At 45.3% G+C, this 23,248-nt stretch overlaps 2 protein-coding genes across 3 annotated transcripts; one reads left to right on the top strand and one right to left on the bottom strand.

The window, feature by feature from the left end:
* On the top strand, nt 1–12,280 carry CFAP100 (cilia and flagella associated protein 100). Its single transcript, XM_032120682.1, is given in 15 exon segments — nt 1–90; nt 472–578; nt 1,803–1,992; nt 2,599–2,666; nt 3,335–3,498; nt 4,085–4,165; nt 4,761–4,942; nt 5,022–5,175; nt 5,896–5,944; nt 6,515–6,666; nt 7,394–7,529; nt 8,007–8,209; nt 9,749–9,842; nt 10,776–10,839; nt 10,842–12,280. Coding segments are annotated over 15 exon segments (1,710 nt in total). The 5' UTR covers nt 1–65; the 3' UTR covers nt 10,883–12,280.
* ZXDC (ZXD family zinc finger C) lies at nt 11,440–22,965 on the bottom strand. 2 transcript variants are annotated; one of them, XM_032120679.1, is made up of 10 exons: nt 21,936–22,965; nt 21,293–21,445; nt 20,320–20,398; nt 20,068–20,198; nt 19,307–19,477; nt 18,049–18,734; nt 17,292–17,376; nt 15,320–15,492; nt 14,435–14,536; nt 11,440–13,633 (listed from the first exon to the last, which is right to left on the bottom strand). In XM_032120679.1, the coding sequence occupies exons 1-10, from the start codon at nt 22,963–22,965 to the stop codon at nt 13,547–13,549; spliced, it is 2,697 nt and encodes an 898-aa protein (XP_031976570.1). In that variant the 3' UTR covers nt 11,440–13,546. The 2 variants fall into 2 exon arrangements, with proteins under 2 accessions (XP_031976570.1, XP_031976571.1); XM_032120680.1 differs by having other exon boundaries at nt 13,545–13,633; nt 14,404–14,536.
* Nucleotides 22,966–23,248: the final 283 nt, after the last annotated feature.

Below are 23,248 nucleotides of genomic sequence, written 5' to 3'. Positions count from 1 at the left end.
CAGGGTCAAAGACAGCATCCTGACATACAGCATCAACATCTAAAAGTCTCTCTTACAAAACTGAAATGGAAACCCACCTTGCGCTGTCAGGTAAGGACACAATGCTCCAGCACCTTCTCCTTGTCAGGTCAGAGGAGAGGCCTGAAGTCAGGTTCTTCTGCCTCAAAACAGATGAAATGAGTAAAACAGCTACAGACTTAGAAAAATCCCTGGCTGAAATGCTGTTGTTGATCATAAGATATGGTCAAGTGACATAAACCATTCAGAGGTCTCCCTTTTATCACTGGCTTCTCAGAAGCCCTATCCAGCTCCCTGCCCTTGATCCAGCATTGTTAGACATCTGCAGCTGGGAGCACTGCCCACCCTCCAGGTGTGACACAGCACATCCCACTCCCTTTCCACTGGGTCCAGATATTCAGCTTCACATCTTCTATGTCTTCATCCTGGTTTTTTTGTTGGTTTTTTTCCCAGAAAGCACAGAAGAGGAAGAAGGAAACCCAATGAAAAATCCATTTAAAGTCCCACCAGACACGGAACTTTTCTCAGTGAGGGACAAGGAAATTAAAAAGGCACAGGCGGTATGTACACATGCTTTAGGCTAAACTATATAACAAGCAGTTACTAAGGCAGGCACCCACCCAATAGAATACCAAAATTTAGTGCATGAGAGATCAAAAGACCTCTTCATGAGAAAGCTGGGGATGTTCAGCCTGGAGAAGAGAACGCTCCAGGGAGACCTGATTGTGACCTTTCAGTACTTAAAAGGTGCTTATAAAAAAAGAGCAACTTTTAACACAAGCAGATTACGATAGAATAAGGGGGAGCGGCTTTAAACTAAAAGAAGAGAGATTTAGATTAGATGTTAGGAAGAAATTCTTTACTGTGAGGGTGGTGAGACACTGGCACAGGTTGGTCAAAGATGTTATGGATGCCCCATCCCTGGAACTGTTTCAAGGCCAGGTTGGACAAGGCTTTGAGCAACCCAGGATAGTGGGGTGTCCCTGTTCATGGCAGGGGGTTGGAACTAAATGATCCCTAAGGTCCCACACCAAATTCTGTGATTTCATGATCTCTGAGAGGTCTGATTGTTGCACAGGGTTGCACAGCCTGGCATAGCATGGAAGGAAGCAAGAGGTCTAAAGCAAGCCCTCCTCACCTCACACTGGTGACTCATACAGTCTGGTTTTTGCTTGGGTTGAAGGTCACTGTAAAATTGTGGGGAAGAGCTTAGGAAGCAGTACACTAAGGCTGTCTGATGAGTGATGTCTTCAGCATAAACCATGCCCAAACTTGGGCAGACAGCACTGAACTACATTTCAGTCCATGTGAAAGCAAGGAACTGGAACACCTTTTACCCTCCAGAAGGTTCTGGAGTGGGTTTGAATAGATCCTCTCAATCTGAACTTAATGGTTTAAATGTCTTTGTGAAAGCTGGACCGAGCTGGTTGAGTGTGGGCTGTCCTCCTTTAACTGGGGGACTCAAAGGATGAATCTCAGAAAATTTCCATTCGCTCACAGGAATAACCCAGGAAGGAAAAATGAGGACACTGAGTGGGTACAAACTGGCACAGCTGGTGGATGGATGCAGAATACAAATCAACAAACTAATGAGAACAAGTGCTAAGAAATTTAGTGTTTCAGTTGCCTCGAGAGAGAATATTATTTGGATTAGTCAGATAAACCAGGCAAACATGCATCAGCAGGGTATCAGCACTCCGCAAATTTCTAGGCTGTCAATAACTTACTCATGTCTTTAAAATAAAGCACAGGATCAAACTGTCCACATATCTGATTTCTCACAGGAACGTGAAAAGAGGAAGACTATGAAAGTCCATGAGAAAACTACTTACTCCACTAAAATTAAGGCAAAAAGTGGGTTGAGGAGAGCTTTGAAAAGGGAAGAAGAAGAGGAGAGCAGAAAAGAGGCAACATGTGAAGAGAGACTGAAAGTTCTTCAGGAGCTGCTTTCACGGAAGTTAGCCATGAAAAAAGGTGGAGAACAGTTGCTGTCTGTGCAGTGGTGCTGCTCAGCTGGGTAACAGCCTAAAGCAAAGGCCAAAGAGGGCATGGGAGGAGCAGCTGGCTCTGGCTGGTTTTGGTGAGGTCATGCAGACAGTTCTGTGCTGTACCTTGCCAACCTCTGCGTGCCTGAGCCGTCTCCAGCTCAGGCGCTTATGTACAGAGCAAGGGCCACCCCTCACAGTAGCCTGGGTTCCACCAGCCTTGCAGCAGCTGAGCTGGCAGCCAGCTGAGAGTTTGCAGGATCTTGCATCATGGAAACCTTTCTACTAAGCCAACCTAAAGTTGGATTTTAATGGATACAGGCTTAGATTCTCTGGCTCTGACATGAGGAGTAGATTTGCCATTAATGTCTAGAGGACAAGGACCAGATTCTCCACTCCGTTCTACCTGGTTTTACTCCATGAAAACCCATACAAAACTGATCCTAAACAAGGTTATAACTAGAATACAATAATCAATATTGCTGACTCCAATGCCAGCCAGATCCATGCTCATGGCAGCCTACATATTCACTGTGTTTTGCCTTGGCCATATTTCCCCCTCCATAGTCTAAGCAACTTTATTTTCTAATTTCAGACTATGCATTAGACAGGGAGACTTTCCATGGCTACCTACAGGACAGAAAACAAATCTTTTTTCTTGAGGTACTTGGCTTTCAGCATGTTACTTTCTGTTCATTTAATTACTCTTCCCTGTGTTGCTTTGTTTTGATGTTTATTCTCCTAAGATCTACTGCCTAGAGATCTTTCCAAAGTGGCACACATCAGACCTCATGAACTGACTGTCCAAGTCCTGTGTTTCAGTCACTCAGAGTCTGTCGCCCAGCAATTCCCAGCCAAGAAATACAGGAATGTAGGTCATTCCCATCATTCAGTAGCCACCATGAAACGATTCCATTTGTGAGATGCACAGATACACTGACCTTTGGCTACTGCTGTCCTATACATAAATTGTAGCTGGGAGCTATTCTGAACTCAAGGGAATGGAGTAACTGTGCTGGAATATCCCCATTAGTCAGCTCTATTATTGTGCTATAACACAACTGAATCAACCTTTGTCAGCCAGGAGTTAATGCAGTGCTGGGACTTCTGAATTCTGTCTTTAGATTCACTGCTAATTTGCTATGTTCCTTCTGAAATAATTCCTGGCCTCCATGTACCTGGCTTGCACTAAGTCACACACCTGGGTTTGAAATCCTTACCCTCTCTGCCCACAGCTGCCAGGTATTTGGTAACCAGGTACCAAGCTAAACCAATGTAGCTTTAAAACCAACCAGCTGATGTAACTGTGTTGCCTTTGGGGTTCATTTCAGTATGCCATTGCAGTAAAGCGAGGGGAGATTGAAAGGATGGAGAACATAGCAAAGAACGAGGAAAAGAAACTGGAAAAGGCTGAGAGAAGGATGGAGAAGGATGCTGCCATGTTTGATGAGTTCCTGAAGGAGAACCATAATAGCTCTGTTGAAGCACTGAGAATGTAAGGAATGTTGATGGAACCACCTGTGTGCTATTTCATTCTGGGCACAGGAGATTTGCTGCTTGATATCCCTGCCGGGTTTTGGCTGAACACCCTGAGTTTCCCAGAGTTACAGTTCTCGTGGCACTTTCTTCCCACACATTCAATAAAAGGAAGGAGAACAACAGCCAGGGAATACTCTCATTGCACAAAAGCCCTTGATCTGGTGGCAGCAAGGAACCTGCTGGTGGCCCCACCACTTCCATTCTTCTCACAACACCCTTACTGGAGGGAGATGCCTCTACCCAACCCCTCACAGTCCCTTCAGTGAAGCAAATTGAGCACTTTGGCCCATTAAAGGTATCACAAGGGCAGAGCTGCAACTGATGCTCAGCAGCAGCCACATTAGGGAGGCCTGAACACTGGAATGCCATGCTTTGCCAAGAGAAAGAGGGTCTTCAGGCAGGAGCCAAGCATCTCCTGGGATACATCTACAACGCAGATTTCCAGGGCTCATATCGCATCTTTTTCACTGTTTCATAGGCACCTCAATTCACTACTCACTACTACTTTGTTTAATGGCTTATGTTTATGCATCCTTTCCTAGGGCCAAAAGAGAAACCTCAGCAAAGACAAAGAAAGTAACAGAGATCCAGGGAATCACTACCCAAATAAAGAAAATCCAAAGGTAAGATTGCTCATTACTCCTGCCTAACCTTTAACAGCTCCCACAGTGCTATAGCTTCCCAGTCTTTACAGGGGATAGATTTCTAAAAGTGTTCCATTTTAAGAGTCAAAATGTTTAGGCTTTTGTTTTCCAGATGCTGGCTTTGTTTCTAAAACAACTCATCTAGTTTCCTAATGACATTTTAAAGTATAAATATTCCAAACCCAAAATTAAATGCCTAACATCAGATTAAAATCCAAACAAAACTGAGTAATGCATTTTAATGGGGACCTAGGGAAAGACAAAAGAAATAACTATAATTACCATTATGAGTTGAGCTAGAAAAATTTCTCATCTCTTTTCAAATAAAAATTCAAAAATTAGCAAGCTCAGTACCATAGCAAAGGTCTGGCCAGAGATATGACCAGGCAGTTTCCACATGAGAAACCACAGAAAGCACAGAGGGCAGGTTCCCATTTGCCTTTGCATGTCCATGAAAACATGCGTCCTCTCTCCCCTTCTCTGGATGAAACTCAGTATCAAGAGTGAGAAACAACCTGTTCAAACAGGAGCTTCCCTCCCCGCTAACAAACTTTGTCCACTTCTCTCAACCCAGTGATATCTCCAGATTGGAGGATACTCTGCAGGAGTACAAGATGTACAGGGACATCCTCTACCAGCTATCTCCAAAAGAGTGGCAGGAGGAACACAGAAAAAGGCACGAAAAAGAAAAGGATGCGAAAACAGAATCCAGAGTTAATGAAAGAAGTGCTGCACCTGCCCCCACCACCGAGCAGGGTGAGTGCCAGGAAAGTGCTGCTGCTTCTCCCTGCGAGAGAGCCCCAGGCTCTAAGTGGACACCTCCTCTTGTCTCCAGACCAGGGTCTGGCAGCCGGGACAAGCACTGCCCCTAGCATCAGTTTTACGGATATGCCAAGTTCCCTGCTGTTCTCAGAAAGTTTGGATTTCAGGTCACATGATGTCATGCCACAGCTCAAACACTTCCTGAAGCCTCTTTTATCAAGAGAACTGTAAGTACCAGACAATGCCAACAACAGACTTAACTACTATAAAGAGCACTCAGCTGACTGGGAGTCAGCACAGGGGAATCCCACTGCTCACCTTTGCTGGGCATACCAAGATCTGGGGTTTACTGGATTCAAGTACCAGCAGAAAGCTGTCACGTGTGCAAGTCAGTACCTATATGCCTGCTCCAAGTGAGCTCTGTCCTCAAAGGCTCTGCTGAGAGCCTGCCCCAAGTGGGGCTGGCACTAAGATGATGCAAACAGAGGCTTTTAATCCTTCATGGCACAGGGTGATAGGTACAAGTGAATGTGATGAGCAGACTGAGCTGCCAACAGCAGCCAGGCACCCCTTCCCCCTCTTCCAGCTCTTGTGTAAAGAAGCATTAAACAAAGCCTCCCAGTGAGTTTAAAGGCATTTGGATCAACACCCTCAGTTCAGGTTCATGTGTCATGTTCCAGCTGCACTGGCCAGCACAACCCAGAGCAGCACAAAAGGCAGCTTGCTCATGGACAAAAGTAGCTCCTGTGCTGCCTGTTTGTGTGACCCCTAGACCCTACTGACCCCTAAATATCCTACAGCTGCACGGAGGCAAAGGTGGGAACGTGCAAAGGACTGCTCAGGAGTAAACAGCGACAGTGAACAATAACAGTGTTCATATGTCACTAACGAGGTCTGCTCTGAGCTGTCATTTCTCTAAGGGCCTAACACACAAAATGCTTTTTCAGAGGTTCATTGGAGGATGCAGAAAGTGAAATCAGCTTGGATGAAGACGAGGTCAGAAGTCTTACGTTGAAATATTTGCATTTTGTTTATCCTGCATCATTTACCAATGTTACTAATTTCCCTCACCTTTTAACCATTAGTCACAGTATTGAGGAGTTACTGTACTTACAAATTATAAATGTATGTTTAAACATTCATAAATGTTCATGATTTGGCAACACATATTATAAATACCTTAGTTTAACTTTCCTCCTTCATTTTCCAAAAACCTACCATCATCTCTAAGCTTGCCATCCTCCCATGAGATATGACATCATATAATGAAAGATTTTTAAATTAGTGCAGTTACTGGCTTACAGGTGAAATTGAAGGTTTCCCACTCACAGATGTTTGCAACACTTTTTACCCCCCAAAGTACAATTTGTTTCGGTGGTGAGTTACTGAGGCAAAGCTACACACATGGCAGGAAGGTGGGGCATGTTTGTACATGGACAAACACGGACTTCTCCAGATGGAAGAGCGTTTGAACAGCCAGGGCTGGTGCAGCCCAGCCTCTGTGTAGTTCAGTGGAATGGAAGCTAGAGAAGGGAAAAAACTCATCACACGTGTTTTCCACTCCAGGAGCCTGAGCTCTATTTTACCGATCCCGAACAATTGCTGACTACTTTCATGGAGATGCAGGATGAGAACATATCCTACATCCAGAACTCCCAGGATATTGAGGAGAGCTGGAACAAGGTCCGACACACTTTCATCACCACACATGAAAGCATGTAAGTGTAACCCTGCAAGTGATGGGAAGGTGTTGCTGTGCTCCACCTTTCAGACATAAGTGACCCCTCTGCCCCCACAGACACCTCCCCATCGCAGAGCACGGTAATGCTGCTCACACAGCAGGGTCTTCCTTGTGAGCTCCACCTATGCTTACTAAAGGAGATAAGAATTGAGCTGGGGACTAATTCCTTAGTCCTAAAGCCACAGGCTAGGGAACTGATGCATTAAGCATCCTGGCGTGGATGTAAGTATAGTGTAATTCTCACGAAGACCAAAGGAAGAAACAAGGCAATTCCTGAAGCGACCCAGAGCAGCACCTATGCTGACTCAGTGCAAAACCTTCCTAGAGGAAGACTGCAGGGAACCCAAGTGTCATTGTTATCTACAATTTCGGTGGCAGCTAGACATATATATTCCCATTTAAAATGCAGTTTATCTCCTTGTGGAAGTTTTAAGGGCAATTTGGATCCCCCACTGACTTACTAAAAAGCCTTGAATGTTTAGCTATGCTACTTTTCCCTCCCCCACACCAGCACAGTAACTGCTTTTCCAGAAAAAACCCGAAGTTCCCTGTGCTCTCGGGCTGTGGGTGCAAGCTCCCAGGAAAGGCTGAAGTGTTATCTCCATCTGCCGGCAGCAGGAGGGAACAACCCAGGCTGCGGAGAGCAGAGCCTGTGTTCCAGAGGTGCGCTTTCCAAATACCTCCTCTCTCTCTCTCTCCTCTAGGGAGAAGGAGTTGGCAGCGCTGAAACAGCAGGTAAACACCCTCCGAGCCACTGTCGCCAAGGAAGAAGAGAAAGTAGCCGATCTGAAGCTCAAAGTCCAGCTCTTCTCCTCTGGAGAACATGAAGCTGATGACCAGGTACACGCTGGGATCCAGCCAAGGGGGGTTCACGTGTGTACAAGTGGTTCCTCTCCACCAGCCACATCCATCCCGGGAGCAGAGCAGACAGGGGTTGCACTGGGGAGGGACCAGCACTGTTTCCCAGCAATGGAGCTACAGCAAGGGAGGTTTGGGGCACTGCTGAGGCAGCAAACTGGGGCAAACGTGTCTGCTCCATGCAGCTGCTGTGAGGTGATGATGTCGCAGAGACAACTGGGCAGCTGCCACCTGTCCCAGGTCACAGCCAAACTGGGAAGATGAAACCAACAGGAGAATGGCTCAATACAGCCATCTGTCCCTGTCATTGCCGTTAGCCAAGCAGGAAACAAGCAACTGAGTCTTGTTGAGGGGATTAAAGTGTTTCCTGTATGGATTTCCTTCGGTTTTGGAGGGATACGATGGTTGTATTTGGCAGAATCCAGATGTGCCACTCACCATATCTCCTGTCACATCTAGGACAAAATTCTGACAAGCCTGAACAAGAAGGTGCTGGAAGTCTATTTGCACTGCACTGGAGACAATGAGACAAACCTGCCAACAGTAGAGATGTTAAAGGTAATAGAAAAAAAGCTCAATGACTTGCTGGACAGCGTGGAGAGAATCCCAGCAGCAAAGATAGAGAAGGCTGTGAAAGCCATAAGAAAGGAACAGAGGGCAAGGTAAGGCAAGACCCTCTTCTGGAAAATGTCTCTATTTTTAAGTGTTGACAGCTGAAAGAGTCAAATCAACCCAAAAAACTCTAGCAGCAATCTGAAATCCCATGTGAGCAATCCATCCCATTTTACTTCTGTAAGGGTTCTACATTCATAGAACTTGCATCTCCTTGTCAGTGAGCAGCAGCCCACAGCTACGTTAGAAAAGACCCGCAAGCTACATTAGAAAAATCTAGAAGAATAAAAAAGAAAACACTAAACCCACAAACAATAACAGATTCTATGATGAGAATCGTCGCTTTAAGAAAAGAATTTACAGTTACAAAATTAAGCTGAATAAATAGAAAATTAAACCTCAAGTTAACACAGTCTGCCTTCCCCTGATATTTTGTCAGGCTTTAATATGTACATAAGGGCATTTGTCAACAACTCCAGCTTTGAAATGTTTCTTCTACAAAACTTAGTTTAACTTGTGTTACTAGATCAAATAGTAGCAATTAACACAATTAGTGTAAGCCCCAAGATGAGACACATTCCTTTAGGCCCAGTTACACAAGATTTCCCCTCACAAATAACAGAGATAACTGAACTGATGACTGTATCCGGCCATCCTCAAGTGAATCAGACAGATTAGAGTGAGGATTTAAAGCCTGAACTGTGACATTTCCCTTCTGCTTCTTCTCTTTCTCTGCATCTTTATTCAGCTGTGTAGTAGAAAAGGTATGGTGCTTCTTCCTGATATTCTGTGAATGGATTTGCACTCTTAAATTGCAAAATAAGTAAGACACACATTTATTCTATGCTGGGGGTGGAGGAGAATAATTCAGGAAAGATACCACACACTCTACCCCCCAAATAAAAATCAAAACCAATTAAAAAAGAAAAACAAAACCAAACAAAAACAAACAAACGAAAAACCCACCAAAAAAAACCCCAAAAACTAAAACACAACAAACCCTTCAAAGAGCATTAAACATTTTCCTTAAGATCACACAGTTAAGACTGCAGTTTCTCTGCACCAGTGTTCCATACCTTGAGCCCATTTCTGTTCCAGCATTTCATTTCCATAGGGAACAGGAGCACCAGTGTTGGCCTGCACTGTGCCCCTCTGGGCCCAGTGTAGCCCTGTGGGTGTAACACCCTCCTGCTCACCCCCGTGTGTTACAGACCTGGTGCACTGGTGAGAACTGGGGATACAATAAGCATCACCCCTCCCCACAGCTGGTGAGCATCCTGGTCAACTGCAGGCCATGTCACCTGCTGAAAGGGGTGCAGAGCATGTCTTTAACAGAGATCAACTGTCCAACATCTGCTGCAAAGCCTGACATGCTTTTTCCACCCATCACTCCAGAAAGAGTAGGACCAGCTGCAGGCAGTGCCTCCCTCTTACCCCTTCACAGCAACCAACTCCAGCAGCAGCTGTACCCAAACCCCCGTGTTCCAATGGTTAGATGTAATGTTAGATGTTGATGCTGTGTGTCAAAAGCACATCTGGTGTAGCTGCATGGCGCATTTAACCCATCCTTTATTCCCTCTCTTCAAAAGGCTCAGAGAGGAAAAGCAGAGACAACTGAAGCAGCAGCAGGATGAAGGATTGAAAAGGGACATGGAAAGATCACAGCTACCTGAAGGAAAAAAGGTAAGTGCAGTGGTCTGTGGAAACACCTCACTTCAACAGCTCACTTTGGAGAAGCTGGGGGTACACTGAGTATCAAGTGTTTAAGGGAAAAGTGTTATTAAGGGGCCTCCGCAGCTGTGTGGGGATGGCACCTGTAGCCAGGTGTAGCCCAATTTACAAGAGTGATGTAACTTAAGCCACTGCTGGGAAGTCAGTCACACTGCACATTATTCCAGCTCAATGTCCTTCCATCATCCTTCTCTTGACCACATGGCCCCCTTCACTACTTACCAATTCTCAGTAAGCTCATTTCAACTCATTAACTTGGCTGTATTAAACAAAGCACAAAAATTGGCAAATGAGGAAGCGGGCAGCAGCAGGACATTCCTGATAATGGCAGCAAGGCCCTAGATCAGCTCAGCCATATCATCAAACCACACCTTTTCTGACAAGTTCCACATCCTGCCACACTGTGCTCTGGCCGCTTGGGAGGCTCGGTGCCGAGCTTCTGCCATGGCTCCTGCTACACCTTCCCCAGCTGAACACGGCCATGAGGACACACCAGTTCTGGCACACACCAAAGCAGGGACAGCACAGGTGAGAGCAGAGGCCTTGAGTCCCTGCCCTTTTAGCCAAGAGAAAATAAAATAGAGGGTTCTGTAGCCTCCCTCTGATATTTCTCTGGATCTCCAACTCCCCCTCCTCTCCTGACACAGCACTAATGAGTAGGTACAACAGTGAGTTGTAGAAGCTGAAGCAGGAGCACGCAAACAGCCTTCAGGTGCTTCACATTCGCTTTCCAATACAGAAGCACACTCAGCAGACACCCTGCAGTCTGCCTAGAGATCAGGGCAAGGGCCACAGCCCCCCCCAGCCTGGCAGCACAGGGCAGCTTTAGCTGCCTGGTCAGACACCCTACCAAGCACTGATGCAGCACCTTGTCCTCCTCTGCAGAACTTCAAGACAATGGCCTTGCATTCCAATGTACCTGCCAGGAAGAAGAAAGAACAGCCAAGGAAATAGATAAGGAGAAGGAAGAACAATTATGTTATTTCTCTTGATGGCACAGCCTTAACCACAGCTCATAGGGTTGATGCTGTTCTGGAAGTCTTTTGTAGATCTACATTTTGTCAGTCTTTGCTCAGTTGAACTTTACTGTCCCATGAATTTTCCTTCTCCTACCCTAAGATTCCAGAGAAAGTTTGCAACCCTTTTTCCCCTCCTTCGACATTTTGCCTAAGAAAATAAATTAAAATTCTCTCATTTTGCTTCCCAAGCTCCTGCTAAGCACCAATGCTTTTCTCATTCAGTTTTTGATGCCAGTAGCACTATCCCTACAAACCTGAGCACCGAGATCTATCACATTCCTAGGTAACAATCCTTGTTAAGGCACAACTAAGCCAGGCACCTCACAGACATTTATGACAATCACAGGTCTTTTAAAGGACTGTAAAAACTGAGGGCTATGCTCTAATCCAAAGTCATTATTGACTTCACCCCACTACAGTGGAGAAGACGAAACCGAAGGAAAAACACAAGCTCTCTGCAGAAATCAAGCTGCCAGCAATTAGCTTTGTGTCAGATGCATCCATGCAAAGAACAACACCCAGTGACAAACTGACCATAAAAAAAAGCTTTATTAACCCTTTTGCACCAGCAGTTCTTCAGGTATCCATTGCCAGCAATGGAGCCTAAGCCAAGTGATCCAATTTTCCGCCCTCAAGAGGTTAGCACTTTACATTCACTTACAAAGCTGAGTGAGGTACATTTTCAGAAGTAGAAAGATTTGGTTGCAAGTCCCATAAAAAGATGGAGTGTTCCTTGGCCATTTTAATAGATTACAAACTGGTATGGTCCTTGAGAAGAGAATAATGCAGGTATTGGGAGCTCGAGGTGTCTCAGCTTCCAGGGAGAGCATGGTGACCACTACAGCAAGACCCTTCAGCAGAATTCCTCCCCGATCCTTCCACCTCTCAGGAGTGGACTCCAAGCTGCAGTCACAGTCATCAGGTAGCTCTCATCTACCAACTGGAAATCCAGCCTGAGAGGGATCAGACTTTCCCTGGACATAAGCTGTAAACTCAGAGTGAGAGGAACAGAGAGACCTCAATGCTCAGTTAGGCTAGATAGAAAAATAAAGCTGGTTCGACCAGAGATATAATACTGCCTACAAATCAGGAGCTGAAGTTCATTGTAACCTGTATGCTTTTTTCCTCCCCAAGTCTCCACTCAAAAAAAGCATTTATATGGACACATACATAGTTCAAAAGGCACAGGAAGTAAAAGCATTTCTGAACGACCTCATGTGAATTTAACATCAGTATAACTGTAAAATAAATAAATATGTGCAAGATTAGAAAGATCACAACGTTCTCCTCCGTGACATATCTTACATATCTTGTAAAAAAAAAGAAAACACACATACGTGCATACACACACCTCACTGAGAATAAAAAAAAAGTACAAACAGCCTTTTATCAAACTCCTATACATACTTTTACAGGCATTCAGGACATCACCATAAGAAACATTTAAATTACTACCTTAAAACATAACCAAAGGTGGTTTTTTTCCCTATACAACCCTATACTTATTTAGGTGTCTGCAATCCAGGTAAGTTAGAGTACATACAACCTCTCCCCCCACCCCCAAGAGAAACTGCAGTTTTTCAGGGACTAATCTTCCTGGGCAACAACTTTCCCCCTCACAAAATACTCTGACAACTGCGTATTTTGTAAACCAGACGGAAGCTCCACGTGCATGTGACGCTCTGGGATAGCAACAAAGAACATGTGTTAACAGTGTTCAATTAACAAAACAAAAACACCAAACAACCCCAAATAAAAGGGTAGTGGCCAGCTCACAGGTAACTTGGCAGCGGTTTATAGATGAGATAAAAATCAAGGTGCTTAAATTTACATGATGGTCAACATTCCTCCCAAAAAAGGGAACACAAAGATAAAACAAACCTCTCTCAGATGCTGTTGGACTCTTAGCTAATCACTTACAGTGAGTACAGTTCTATTGCAGTTTTCTTTTTCAAGTTTTGCTGGAAGAATTCAGCAAAGTATTTGGGATGCAGAAGCAAGGAAAGGGAGAAACTCAACATGAGCTACAAACTGATTCACAGCTAAGTTAACATTTAGAATCTAGCTTTCTAAAACAAAGATTTTAGAGCATCTCATTTTCATGGCATCGAACATTAATTTTGTTATATGTGACATTTTATTCCAGTTTTCTGCCAAAACACAGGGGCCAAAATAATCCTTTTTTTTGTGTGTGGAAAACGCAATTTTTAGCTCTTAATTCCTTGATGCCCCTGGCTCCAAGGGGAAACCAATGGAAGGAAAATCTTAACTGTCATAGGCAGGATTATAAATTTGCACTTGTTAGCTGTAGAATACTTGCTTTCCTGTGAAAACAGTAAATATTACCTCAGTTTGAAGTGTAACAAAGTACTTCTCCCTGAAACAACACTGTACAACAGTCTGCCTCAGCCTCCCCAGCCACCAGGCAGACAGGTTATCTTACACAGGCACATCAAGTGGGATTTACATTTTTTTAAGAAAATCTTTCAGCTGCAACTGCCTTTAGCAAATCACAAAGAGTGCAACCATACTTCGGTTCTCCTACTTTTTGTATTTTCCTTGGAAAAAGACCCACACAATTATCTCACTCTGTCATGATTGCCCAATTTGTTTTCAAGTAACTGTTCTTAATAATCGTCATTCCAGATCCTGTAAATTTATTGTGCTTCCAGTGAACTGAGAGTTATCAGAACCTGCGTCATCTTCAGTGGAATTGTGTGGTTCCTGTTAAAGCAAACAGACAGCATGAAGTGCTTTCACCTCTAGATGCTTTCAATGCTTATCAGCAAGATTATCTTGACGTTTATCCAACACCACAGAAATGCTTGGAATGGCTCACAGGAAACCCACAGATTTCCCACTTCAGGATCCACCCAAACAGTGTTGCCACAGTTTTTTTACAGAACACTTCAGATGAATATTACTAATGGAAAAATATCTAAAATCAGTTTTTCCTCTGCTAACTCTCTACTATGGCAAACAATCCCACTCCTCCTGTATTTCTAGGTTCTGAGGAAGGTGTCCCTCCTCAATAAAAAAGCTTTATTTTCTATCCAGGAGAAGCACACATGGCAGGAATAGGTGCATTGCAGAGTTTATCAAAGACAAGGTCCCCAAGCAGGTTTTTTAACATAACTGACACTCCCATAAGAGCACCACTCTGAAATCTAGGCTCAAGATATTACTTCCTGCTTCCCACCCTTCCTGTAGCCTGCAACATTCCAATTCTGATCCTCTTTCTTGACCCACCTAGTATGTACAGGATGGGATCAGGAAAACAAGGATGGGGCACTTCAGAAAAAACGAGTAACATTTAGTTATTCGTTACTCAGTAACAGAGGAAAAAACCAACCACGTCTGATGTATCAAAGGTTGGTAACAGACACAAGGTAAGCCATGCAGTGCAGCTCTCTGCTTACTACTCCTTGTGAGTGAAATTCAACTCCCAAAGGGAAACAAGGTATTTTCATCAGGCAGAACAAGAGAGTGCTCACAGTAAACTGTCTTTACTTTGACACGCTGTACCTGAAGTATGTAAACAGGTAAATCCACTGTAAGCTGAGAATGTGATGAGGAAGACTGAGAGCTCAGCTGAAAGGGCAGATCTCCCTCTCCTGGGGAATCATCCTGTGAATGCAGAAACATGATGAAATTACACAACCCCCAAGTATCTCAGCACAATATGGCAAATTTCACTCAGCCTCACAATCTTAAAATATCTGATAAAGCCACTGCACTGTACTAGTAAGGCCTAGATCCACAAAGCTGTGGAAAGCTAACTACAACTTAAATCTGAACCTAGCTCAGTGTTACAACCTACTATCTTGTCCTCATCAACTTGGAACACTGGCAAGATCTGAACAGGAAGGAATGGTTCATCTTTCAACAAATCTAACACTCAGAAACACGCAACAAGTTTCATCATGTTTTCATGAAGCTGATAGTAACATGAAAATTACAAACGCGTAACATCCATCAAAAAACCAGATCCATGGAGAACTCTGCCATTAGGTCTCTCCATATCAGAGTTGTTAGGAATAAATGAGAAGGAACTTACCCTCTCTCTGAATACTACACAGATACACCGGGCAAAAAATGTATTACCTGCCACAGTCCACTAATCAGTCCCCACCCAATTATTAGGTTGTCTGGGTTTTTTTAAATCTTAAGCTTTATTTCAAGAGATTAGAGAAATAACAGTTTAGGCAGAAACTTCTTTCTGCAGGAATGTTTTCATGTCCATCTCATTTACTTTGTAAATAAAAGGTGGAATAATATAAGAATACTGCGGAGCTCAAGACCCCATGCAGGGGCAGTAGTACCTGAGTTCAGAAGTATTCAAATTCTTCCATAAATATGAGTATGGAAAACAGAGAAGCTGAGCATTTTTTTTTTCTCCTCAGCTCTTACCTGAAGAAGCTGAATTTGCACATACTGGGCTCCAGTGGCAGAGTCCCTTATTGTCAGTCCTCCATTTGGCAGAACTATGTTACCACTCAGTCGACTGCCAGGAATAGATGACGAAAAGTTGGTAGGGCTTACTTTACCACCCTTGTTTTTCCTATGACCAGAGCCAGATGCCCCTAAAAGAAAGCAATTTTAGTATTTAAATGTCCAGAAAGAATTTGCCAGTTTTCAGCTAGTGTTTTTCAACTTTCTGCAGCTGTTTATATTGCAGCTGTTTATACTACACAGCAAATGCCCACAACAGTGCACCATAATTAAGCACCATCTGACAGCTGCTAAAAGGCCAGGGAGCACTCAGCTGGAGAATTCCAGCTGCTGACTGAGCACCTTTTTACTTGAACACCATTAAAAAAATCACAATCTGCTAAGCTTAGGGCTCTCCCCTGTGGCAGCACAGAAATATCAGCATATTTGTGGTGTTATGGAAAGGAATTAGGAAGCAGGACCGCATTTTCTATTTTTAATTTTGCAACTAATTTCCTGAGAAGTCATGCACATCATTTCTCTAAGCCGTAAAAAAAGCATAGTGAAGATCATTAAAGATTTCAAGGACTACTAGGCAGAACAGGCTACACAACTACAACTATCACAACCTTAAGCTATTTTCAGTTTAAAGCAGGATGGACCAGCTGCTGTATCACAAGCTGAAAACCAAAACCCTAATCAAAACAAAAGTAAGAATACGATCCTGTCAGCTGTTCAGGTTTTTGTTTGGATTTTTTAAAAAATCTATAATAAATGAAGGGCTTGGATAACCTCTTTTTAAACACCGAACTTCCCTCTACAGTATTCACTCAATCTAGTTAAACCAATCAGAAATTCAAGACTCTCTAGACCCCTTTGAGAGTGTAGCATTGAGACAACAGCTGGTGAAAAGTGGACTACTGGGAGTCTTGAGCAGGACCAGAAGCAGGAATTTTCTGAGGTCGTCTTAGGAGACATGGAAAGTGCAATCATCTTTTTTAAACTAATGTCCAAACGACATGTTTGATGATACATGCCCATGTTGGATAATACAAGGCCCCTTAGGACTAGTTTCATAAAGCACTTATCCTTCCATATGATGATTCGCTGAACCAGACAGAATTTATGCAGGTATGCATTTTACAAATACACAAACACAACGGTTCTCAAATCAGAACTAGTCTCTTAACCCACCTCAAAAATTATTGCCTTGATTTTCAGAGGAGGAAGGTCTAAGAGACAGCAAGGCAGCACTACACTCACTTTATACAAATTATATTGATATATCATAAACATATGATATTCCACTCCAGCCCCAAAGGTAGACACAACCTGAGCTCATGCAAGCCCAGTGAGGCATGGACCACGTTTGATCTGACAAAGGAATGGTTATTATTCACATCAAATGGCTTTGAGTCAAACTAAGAGGACACATCTGGAATCATGACCTAAACCTCACCCTGCACAAGAACTCTCTACAAGGCTAAAGTATAAGAAACAGGTTTGAGTATATCTAGATAATCAAAAAATAAATTCCTTAACACTGTTACTAAGTGAAACACAGAAGCAAAATCCAGCTGATATTTTCATTGTCTGTACTGAGTAAAAGAGCCCCCTAAGTAAGACCAAAAGCATAAACAACAGAAAGCAAAGTGACATTAATTTTTTTTGTTTAAATAAGAAATTAAGAAGCAGATGAAGAGATGGACAGCTAGTGTCTTGTCATGAATCATGGGGCACAGCTTTCTTTGTAAACTTCCTGTGAATCTGATATTCCACAGAATGTGATTATCCTGAGTAACAGATGGTACACCACATGCATAATTATTTTAACTAGCAATAAACAGAACGGGACATTTAAGAATGTTACTCAGAAACCTGCTCCCACTGCACTGCCAAAAATAGTAAATATTTTTATTTAGTAAATTTAACAAAATTAATGGCTTCTCACCTGTGCTGCTGCCATTCCCTTTTTGTTTCTTTTTCTTGGCCAGCTGAATGGCTCTGTAGTCTGTTCTTGCAGACCCACTGCTCTCCTAGTTGAAAAAAAAAAAGCCCAGAGATGCAAGGTTTTTGGAATTAAGAACAAAACAAGACAATGAACACAGACTAATGAATTCTCAGATGCAGTTATCTTCTATGCTGCCAACACTGAATTCTAGTTTTCCCCGATCTTCTGATTAGAGTTTCAATAAACTCCCTGTATCTATTCAATATCTGGAGTTCAACACAAAAAGAAGTTAGCTCCACCTTTGTAAGTGTTCACATTTTAAGAGTGTAAACATTTACTTTGTAATGTAAACAAAAAGTTAAGGCTGCAGTAACACAATGAAGCAGAAAGGGAAGAGTACTTAAAACAGGAATGAGGACTGAAGTGAAAACGCTGCAGTTACTGTTACAGCTCAAATCTTTCCCTGGAATGAAATGAACAAGATGCAACATGTATTCCTGCGAAGTCCATTTCAGGCGGATGGCTTCTTCCTGAACCACCAGAATTCCAGTATTTCTTAGGAGAACTTGTCACCACACTGAATCTACTTGTGGAAACACACTACTCAACATATCGTTCTACATCTTTCATCAAAAGAGAGCCAAAATACATGATCTGCAAAATCTGAAAGGTCTCCCTATCAGGTGTGAGCAGCCAGGGATATCCCCAAAGTCAGGCTGTCGCATCTAGGGGTAAAGTGAATACAGTTACTCCATACCAAAAACGAGCTGCCAGTCACTGCGCCAAGATCCATTTCCTTCTGTGCACTGTAACTCCCTGGAGGGTTGGAGAACACAAACTGTGTCACTACTTTGCTGCCCTCCTGCTGACCAACCACATCTGAGCAGGGAAGCAAATTCCGTTCAGCTTTAATTGGTGTCAGTAACTCAGGCACATTGGTGCTGCCGAGGCTGCTGGAAGGAGTCAAAGTGGCTGTGTCTACTGTTAAATTATTGCTGGATGTCAACCCATGCACATCCTGACTGGAATTCCTCACTGACAGAGATGCCAGCGAACCCAAGGCTTCGGCATTGGCAGTCTGTACATCATCCAAATTTAAAGTGCTTTGCTGTAGAACTGTTGCACTGGTTCCCAGCAGGAGAGAACTGTCCAGGCTCTGGGGCAGGTCACTGCTCGCCACCAGGATCAAGGGATCAACTGCCTGGCTCAGGGAATTGTTACTGACAGGCAGGTTCCCTCCCAGCGTCGAGCCCACCGAAGCAACATCGATTGTGACAATTCCAGAGTTCACCAGCGCCATGTCCGTTGTAATTCCAGAATTGTTACTGGACACATTGGAGAACAGGGATACGAGGTCAATGTTGCTGAGATCACTCTGCCCCGGACTACTGAGTTCACTGCTGGGGGTGAGGGAGCTGGTTGCTTCCAGCTGAGTTAGGAGATCTGAAAGAGAAGGGTTTGGTTATAAGACAGAGCTTTCACAGACAACAGGGTAGAAAAGAAAGCTTAAAATTCTATGAAATTCTATATTCTCAGCCTACTAAAACACGTCCCAACTTCTCTGAAAGCAGACTTAAGGAAAAGCAGCCTACTGAAATAAGTTCATTCCTTTACTGAGAAGTGCCAGTTACAAAAGCACTTACCACAAAATAACACTAAGGCAGTACAGGCTAAGTACAGGTTGTAGAGGAGTGAAAGAAGTGAAAAGAGAAATCCTTTTAGTCCTTCCTCATACTCTACAGATGGCACAGAAAAAGACAAGCTCTACTTCATTGAAAACTGCTGCAATTTCTCACTATTTCAGAGGTCAAGCTCAAGTATCAGTTTCCAATACTCAGAGATCCCAATGAAAATTTTAGAGGAGGATGAAACCAACTTCAGTCTCAGAGAAGATTCTGTCATTCATATAAATGGGACTCAGATTTCAACATCAGTAATTACACATTATTAATTTTCCTTAATAAACATTTAATTTTTTCACTTCAGCCTCTGATAGCCAGAGACAAACACTTTACCTGGGCTGAAGTTATGCTGCTTGACCATGTGTGTCTTCATACTGTGTTTGGAAGTGAACAATTTATTACAGCTGGAAACAGGGCACCGAGTCTTAAATGAGTCCACATCCTGAAGATGTTTTTTGGAGTGAATATACAGACTACTTCGTGCTGAAAATTTTGCACAACAGCCTGCAAGAAGATACATAAGGCTTTGAAGCTTCAAATTTAATGAAGTTTCAATTTAATGTCTTAACAAATCAGAGTATTCTCTACTTGCTATTTTGCAGCACCTGTGCATACACTCAGAGGAACCACAGGAAAGTAAACCTGTCAAAGGGTAGGGACAGCTCAACAACCCATTTATGACAACATGAAACTCTTAAGTCATTCAGTGTGAAAAGCATAACCTTTTCACACTATGGCATCTGAAATTCTTCATGACAACTGCTGGAAACACCAGCAAAAGGAGAAACAATCATCAAGTAGAGCTGTTTTACTTTAAAAAGTGCAATATTCCACATCAGACCCAAAAATCTTTGCTCCTGGAGTCCCACAGAAGTGGTGAGGGTGGTCAAGGTACATTATGCAACAGTTTGCTGTCATTCCTGACTCTGGGAATGATCACTTGTTCAGTTACAATGTTTTCCATTTAGTTTTACCTCTTCAAACCCTGTCAGAAGATTCACTCTAAATTGTTCCAGTTCTGTACCAAGCACACATAACCTTTAGAAAAAATACACACCAGTTACCAGGAAACACATACAAGAGTAGAGCAATACCTTCTACTGGACACTCAAACGGTTTTGTACCAAGGTGAGTTATACTGTGGCCTTTCAAGTGTTCTGCTCTTGTGAAGGACTTCCCACAGCCTTCTACTGGGCACATGAATCTCCTGTCATCTTCGTGTTTCCTACCAGGGAAGGAAATTGTCATTGGCATGATTAAATCCACTACTGCTTAGCTACTGGAACAGAAACAAAGACAAACAGCCAGTGGCTTAGGACAGTATAATCAGAAAAAGCTTCCTTTACCTTTTATGCCTCAGAAGCTTGGACATACTGGTAAAAGACCAGCCACAGCCTTCAAAGTCGCAGATAAAAGGTCTTTCACCTTGAATAAAAAATGCTACATTAATAATCTCATATAAAACCACATACTGCTACTAGAAAATATTAAAACCTGCTTAAGTTGAATTAATTTAATTTAAGACGACAACTCAACAGCCTCTCCTGCAATGCACTGCAGAGTACTATCACATCCCTTCCTCCTCGCACAATCTGGACTTTCTTTAACTCCAGGCTATTGCATCAGAGAGCACAGGTATTCATCAGTCCACCTCATACCTTGAAGGTGCTTCAATAACCAGTAATAGCATTACTCAAAAGAGAAACAGAGCTGAACTGTTTTTCCCTGTTTTCATGATCTGTCACTGTGTCTTGATTACGAGACTGTGAAGTATGTGAAATTGGTTTCCATCACACCTATGAACTTTAAGTGACACTTTAAAAAACCTCAAAACTGTAAAACCATGAAAAGAGAGGACAGCAGAGGACACACCAGTGGCATGACTGTATTTCAGCTTTGCAGTGGTCCTTATGAATCAGAAGTGCTTGCCTGAGCTGAAATTTATCTTCTTGCTGTTCCAAACCTTGGCACATACATTCCACATGTTCTGAGTTTTTCAGCTGTTTGTTTGTATCAAGATTAGAATTTACGCAATGTTTTGAACATCTATGAACTTGAGAATAGATCTGGGATAGTTTTTTTCTGGACAGAGTGCAGAATGACAAAAGCCAAAGCTTTGCATGTCCTTAACTACTTTGCACATGACAACTTGATTCGATGGACTTCTGTCCCCAGAAAGCCAAGAATCAAATGCTTTCACTGACTCCAAATAACTCATGCCATCCTTCCTGACTTTCAGTTTTTCCAGCACACTGAAGCCCACTTTCTACATACTATGTTCCATGTACTCCCCCAGGTACAAGTCATCCCTGTGAATACCTGTGTGACTCCTCATGTGGATTTTCAGTCGGCAGGCCTTATCATACTGCTTGTTACAGCCAGGGAATGAGCAGGTGAACTGCTCTTGCTCTCTGAAGTGGGCTCGATTGTGGGAGAATAATGCACTCACTGTGATAAACGTTCTCTCACAGCCTGGGGAGAAAAGGGAAACAGCACATCCGCTTAACAAAACTGAATCAGGAAAACTGCACTCTTTTCTCCCTCCCAGCTTTTAGCGAGGTACTTTCATGATAATTTTTCAGGATATTACATCAGGGAAAATGGAAAAAAACCCAAAAAACCAGTGAAATCCTAAACATTATTTCCAGGAATTAAAATTGTTTTGCCAAGGTAGGCAATCAAATATAGCCTGGGTTAAGGCACACCCACTGAAAGCTGGCGCCGTGTCTTGCGGTGTTTCACTGCATCAGCACCAAGTCGCAGGAGGAAAGGCACAGCATCCTCCAGCTCCCAAACTTTTCCTCTTGATAACTGGCTTGGAGGAGGACCTTCCTTGACACTCTGGGGTACCACGGAGGGGAAGGAGAGGCGGCGGGGAGAAGAAGCGAGCCGAGTGCCGCACGGCCTCAGGGCAGGGATCCCAATTTCTGGAAGGGGAGGGAAGGGAGCCGAGGCGGCTTACCGGGGAAGTCGCAGCGGTAGGGCCGCTCGGGCTCCAGGTGGCTGCGGCGGCGGTGGGCGGCGAGGCGGGCGGCGCTGGGGAAGCGCTGCCCGCACGCCTCGCACTTGTGCGCCGCCTCCTGCTCGTGGGCGCGGCTGTGCGCCCGCAGGTTGTACACGGTGGTGAAGCGCTTGGCGCAGCCCGGCGCCGCGCAGGCGAACGGCCGCAGCTTGTCGTGCGAGTGCAGGTGCCGCCGCAGCTTGTAGGCCGTGGCGAAGGACCAGGCGCAGCCCGGCACGGGGCAGCCGAAGGGCCGCGCAGCCGCGCCCCGCCCGTCCTCGCCGCCGTCGTGCGCCGAGAGCCGGTGCAGCCGCAGCTGCTGCTTGCGGGGAAAGGCCTCTCCGCAGCGCGGCTCCGGGCAGCGGAAGGCCGGCGGCGAGCGCGGGCGCGGCCCGCCTGGCGGCTCGGCGGGGCTGGCGCCGGCGGCGGGGGCCGCGGTGCCCGCGGGCTGCTCGGCGCCGGGCCCCAGCGTCAGGAAGCCGTTCTCGATGCGCACCAGCAGGCTCTGGTTGTTGATAGTGATGGTCCCCGAGAAGGCGCCGTCCTCCGCCCCGCCGCCATCGCCGCCCGCGGGGGGCAGCGGTGCTGGCGGCGGGGGAGGAGGCGGCGGCGGGGCCGAGCCGGGGGCCTCCTCTGGTGGCTCGGCGGGCGGCGGGCCCGGCTGGGCTCGCCCCGCTTCGCCGCCGCCCGCGCCGGGCTCGGCCGCCCCGCGCACCACGTTGAAGACGAGGAAAAGCCCATCGCTGTCGGGCGCGGGCCCCGCCGGCGGCGCGCTGGGCGCCGGGCTGGCGCCGGGCTCCGGCTTCTCCTCCACCAGCAGCACCGGGAAGCTCACGTAGAGGCCCGGCGCGATGGTGCTGCCGGCGGGGGAGGGGGTGGCGGCGGCGGGCGGCGGGTCCCAGGCGGGCGGCGGCCGCGCGGCGGGGCCGCCATGTTGCGCGGCGGGCCGGGCCCGGGCCGCCTCCGCGGCCGGCAGCCCCTGCGTTTCCATCTTGGGGGTCCCTGTAGCAGCGCCTGAAACCGGAGCCGCGGGGCGGGGCCGGCGCGGGCCGCAGCGGAAACCCGGAGCGCGGAGTCTCGGAGCGGGCGCGGCGCGGGCGGCTTCGGGGAAACCCGGAGAGCGGAGGAATGGACGGGACGGAGCGCGGCAGCCCCGGGACAGGGCCGCCAGGGTGGGAATGGCACAGCGGGGAGCGGCTCAGACGACATCCAGCGTGGCACCGCTGGACTCAGCTCAGGTCCTGGGGGCTGTGCTGGTGTCCATGGCTAGGAAG

The sequence above is a fragment of the Corvus moneduloides genome, chromosome 11 (assembly GCF_009650955.1).
Source record: "Corvus moneduloides isolate bCorMon1 chromosome 11, bCorMon1.pri, whole genome shotgun sequence".
Lineage (NCBI taxonomy): Eukaryota > Metazoa > Chordata > Aves > Passeriformes > Corvidae > Corvus > Corvus moneduloides.
The sequence above is the reverse complement of the archived record's forward strand: the minus strand, read 5'-3'. Positions and strand labels throughout refer to the sequence as shown.

Coding starts and splice junctions, on each gene's coding strand:
- ZXDC (XM_032120679.1), bottom strand. CDS start 22,965: ATGGAAACGCAGGGGCTGCCGGCCGCGGAGGCGGCCCGGGCCCGGCCC. Junction 19,478..20,067: donor GTTTGAGTGTCCAGTAGAAG/GTATTGCTCTAC, acceptor ATCTTCTTGCAG/GCTGTTGTGCAAAATTTTCA. Junction 18,735..19,306: donor GCAGCATAACTTCAGCCCAG/GTAAAGTGTTTG, acceptor CTTCTCTTTCAG/ATCTCCTAACTCAGCTGGAA.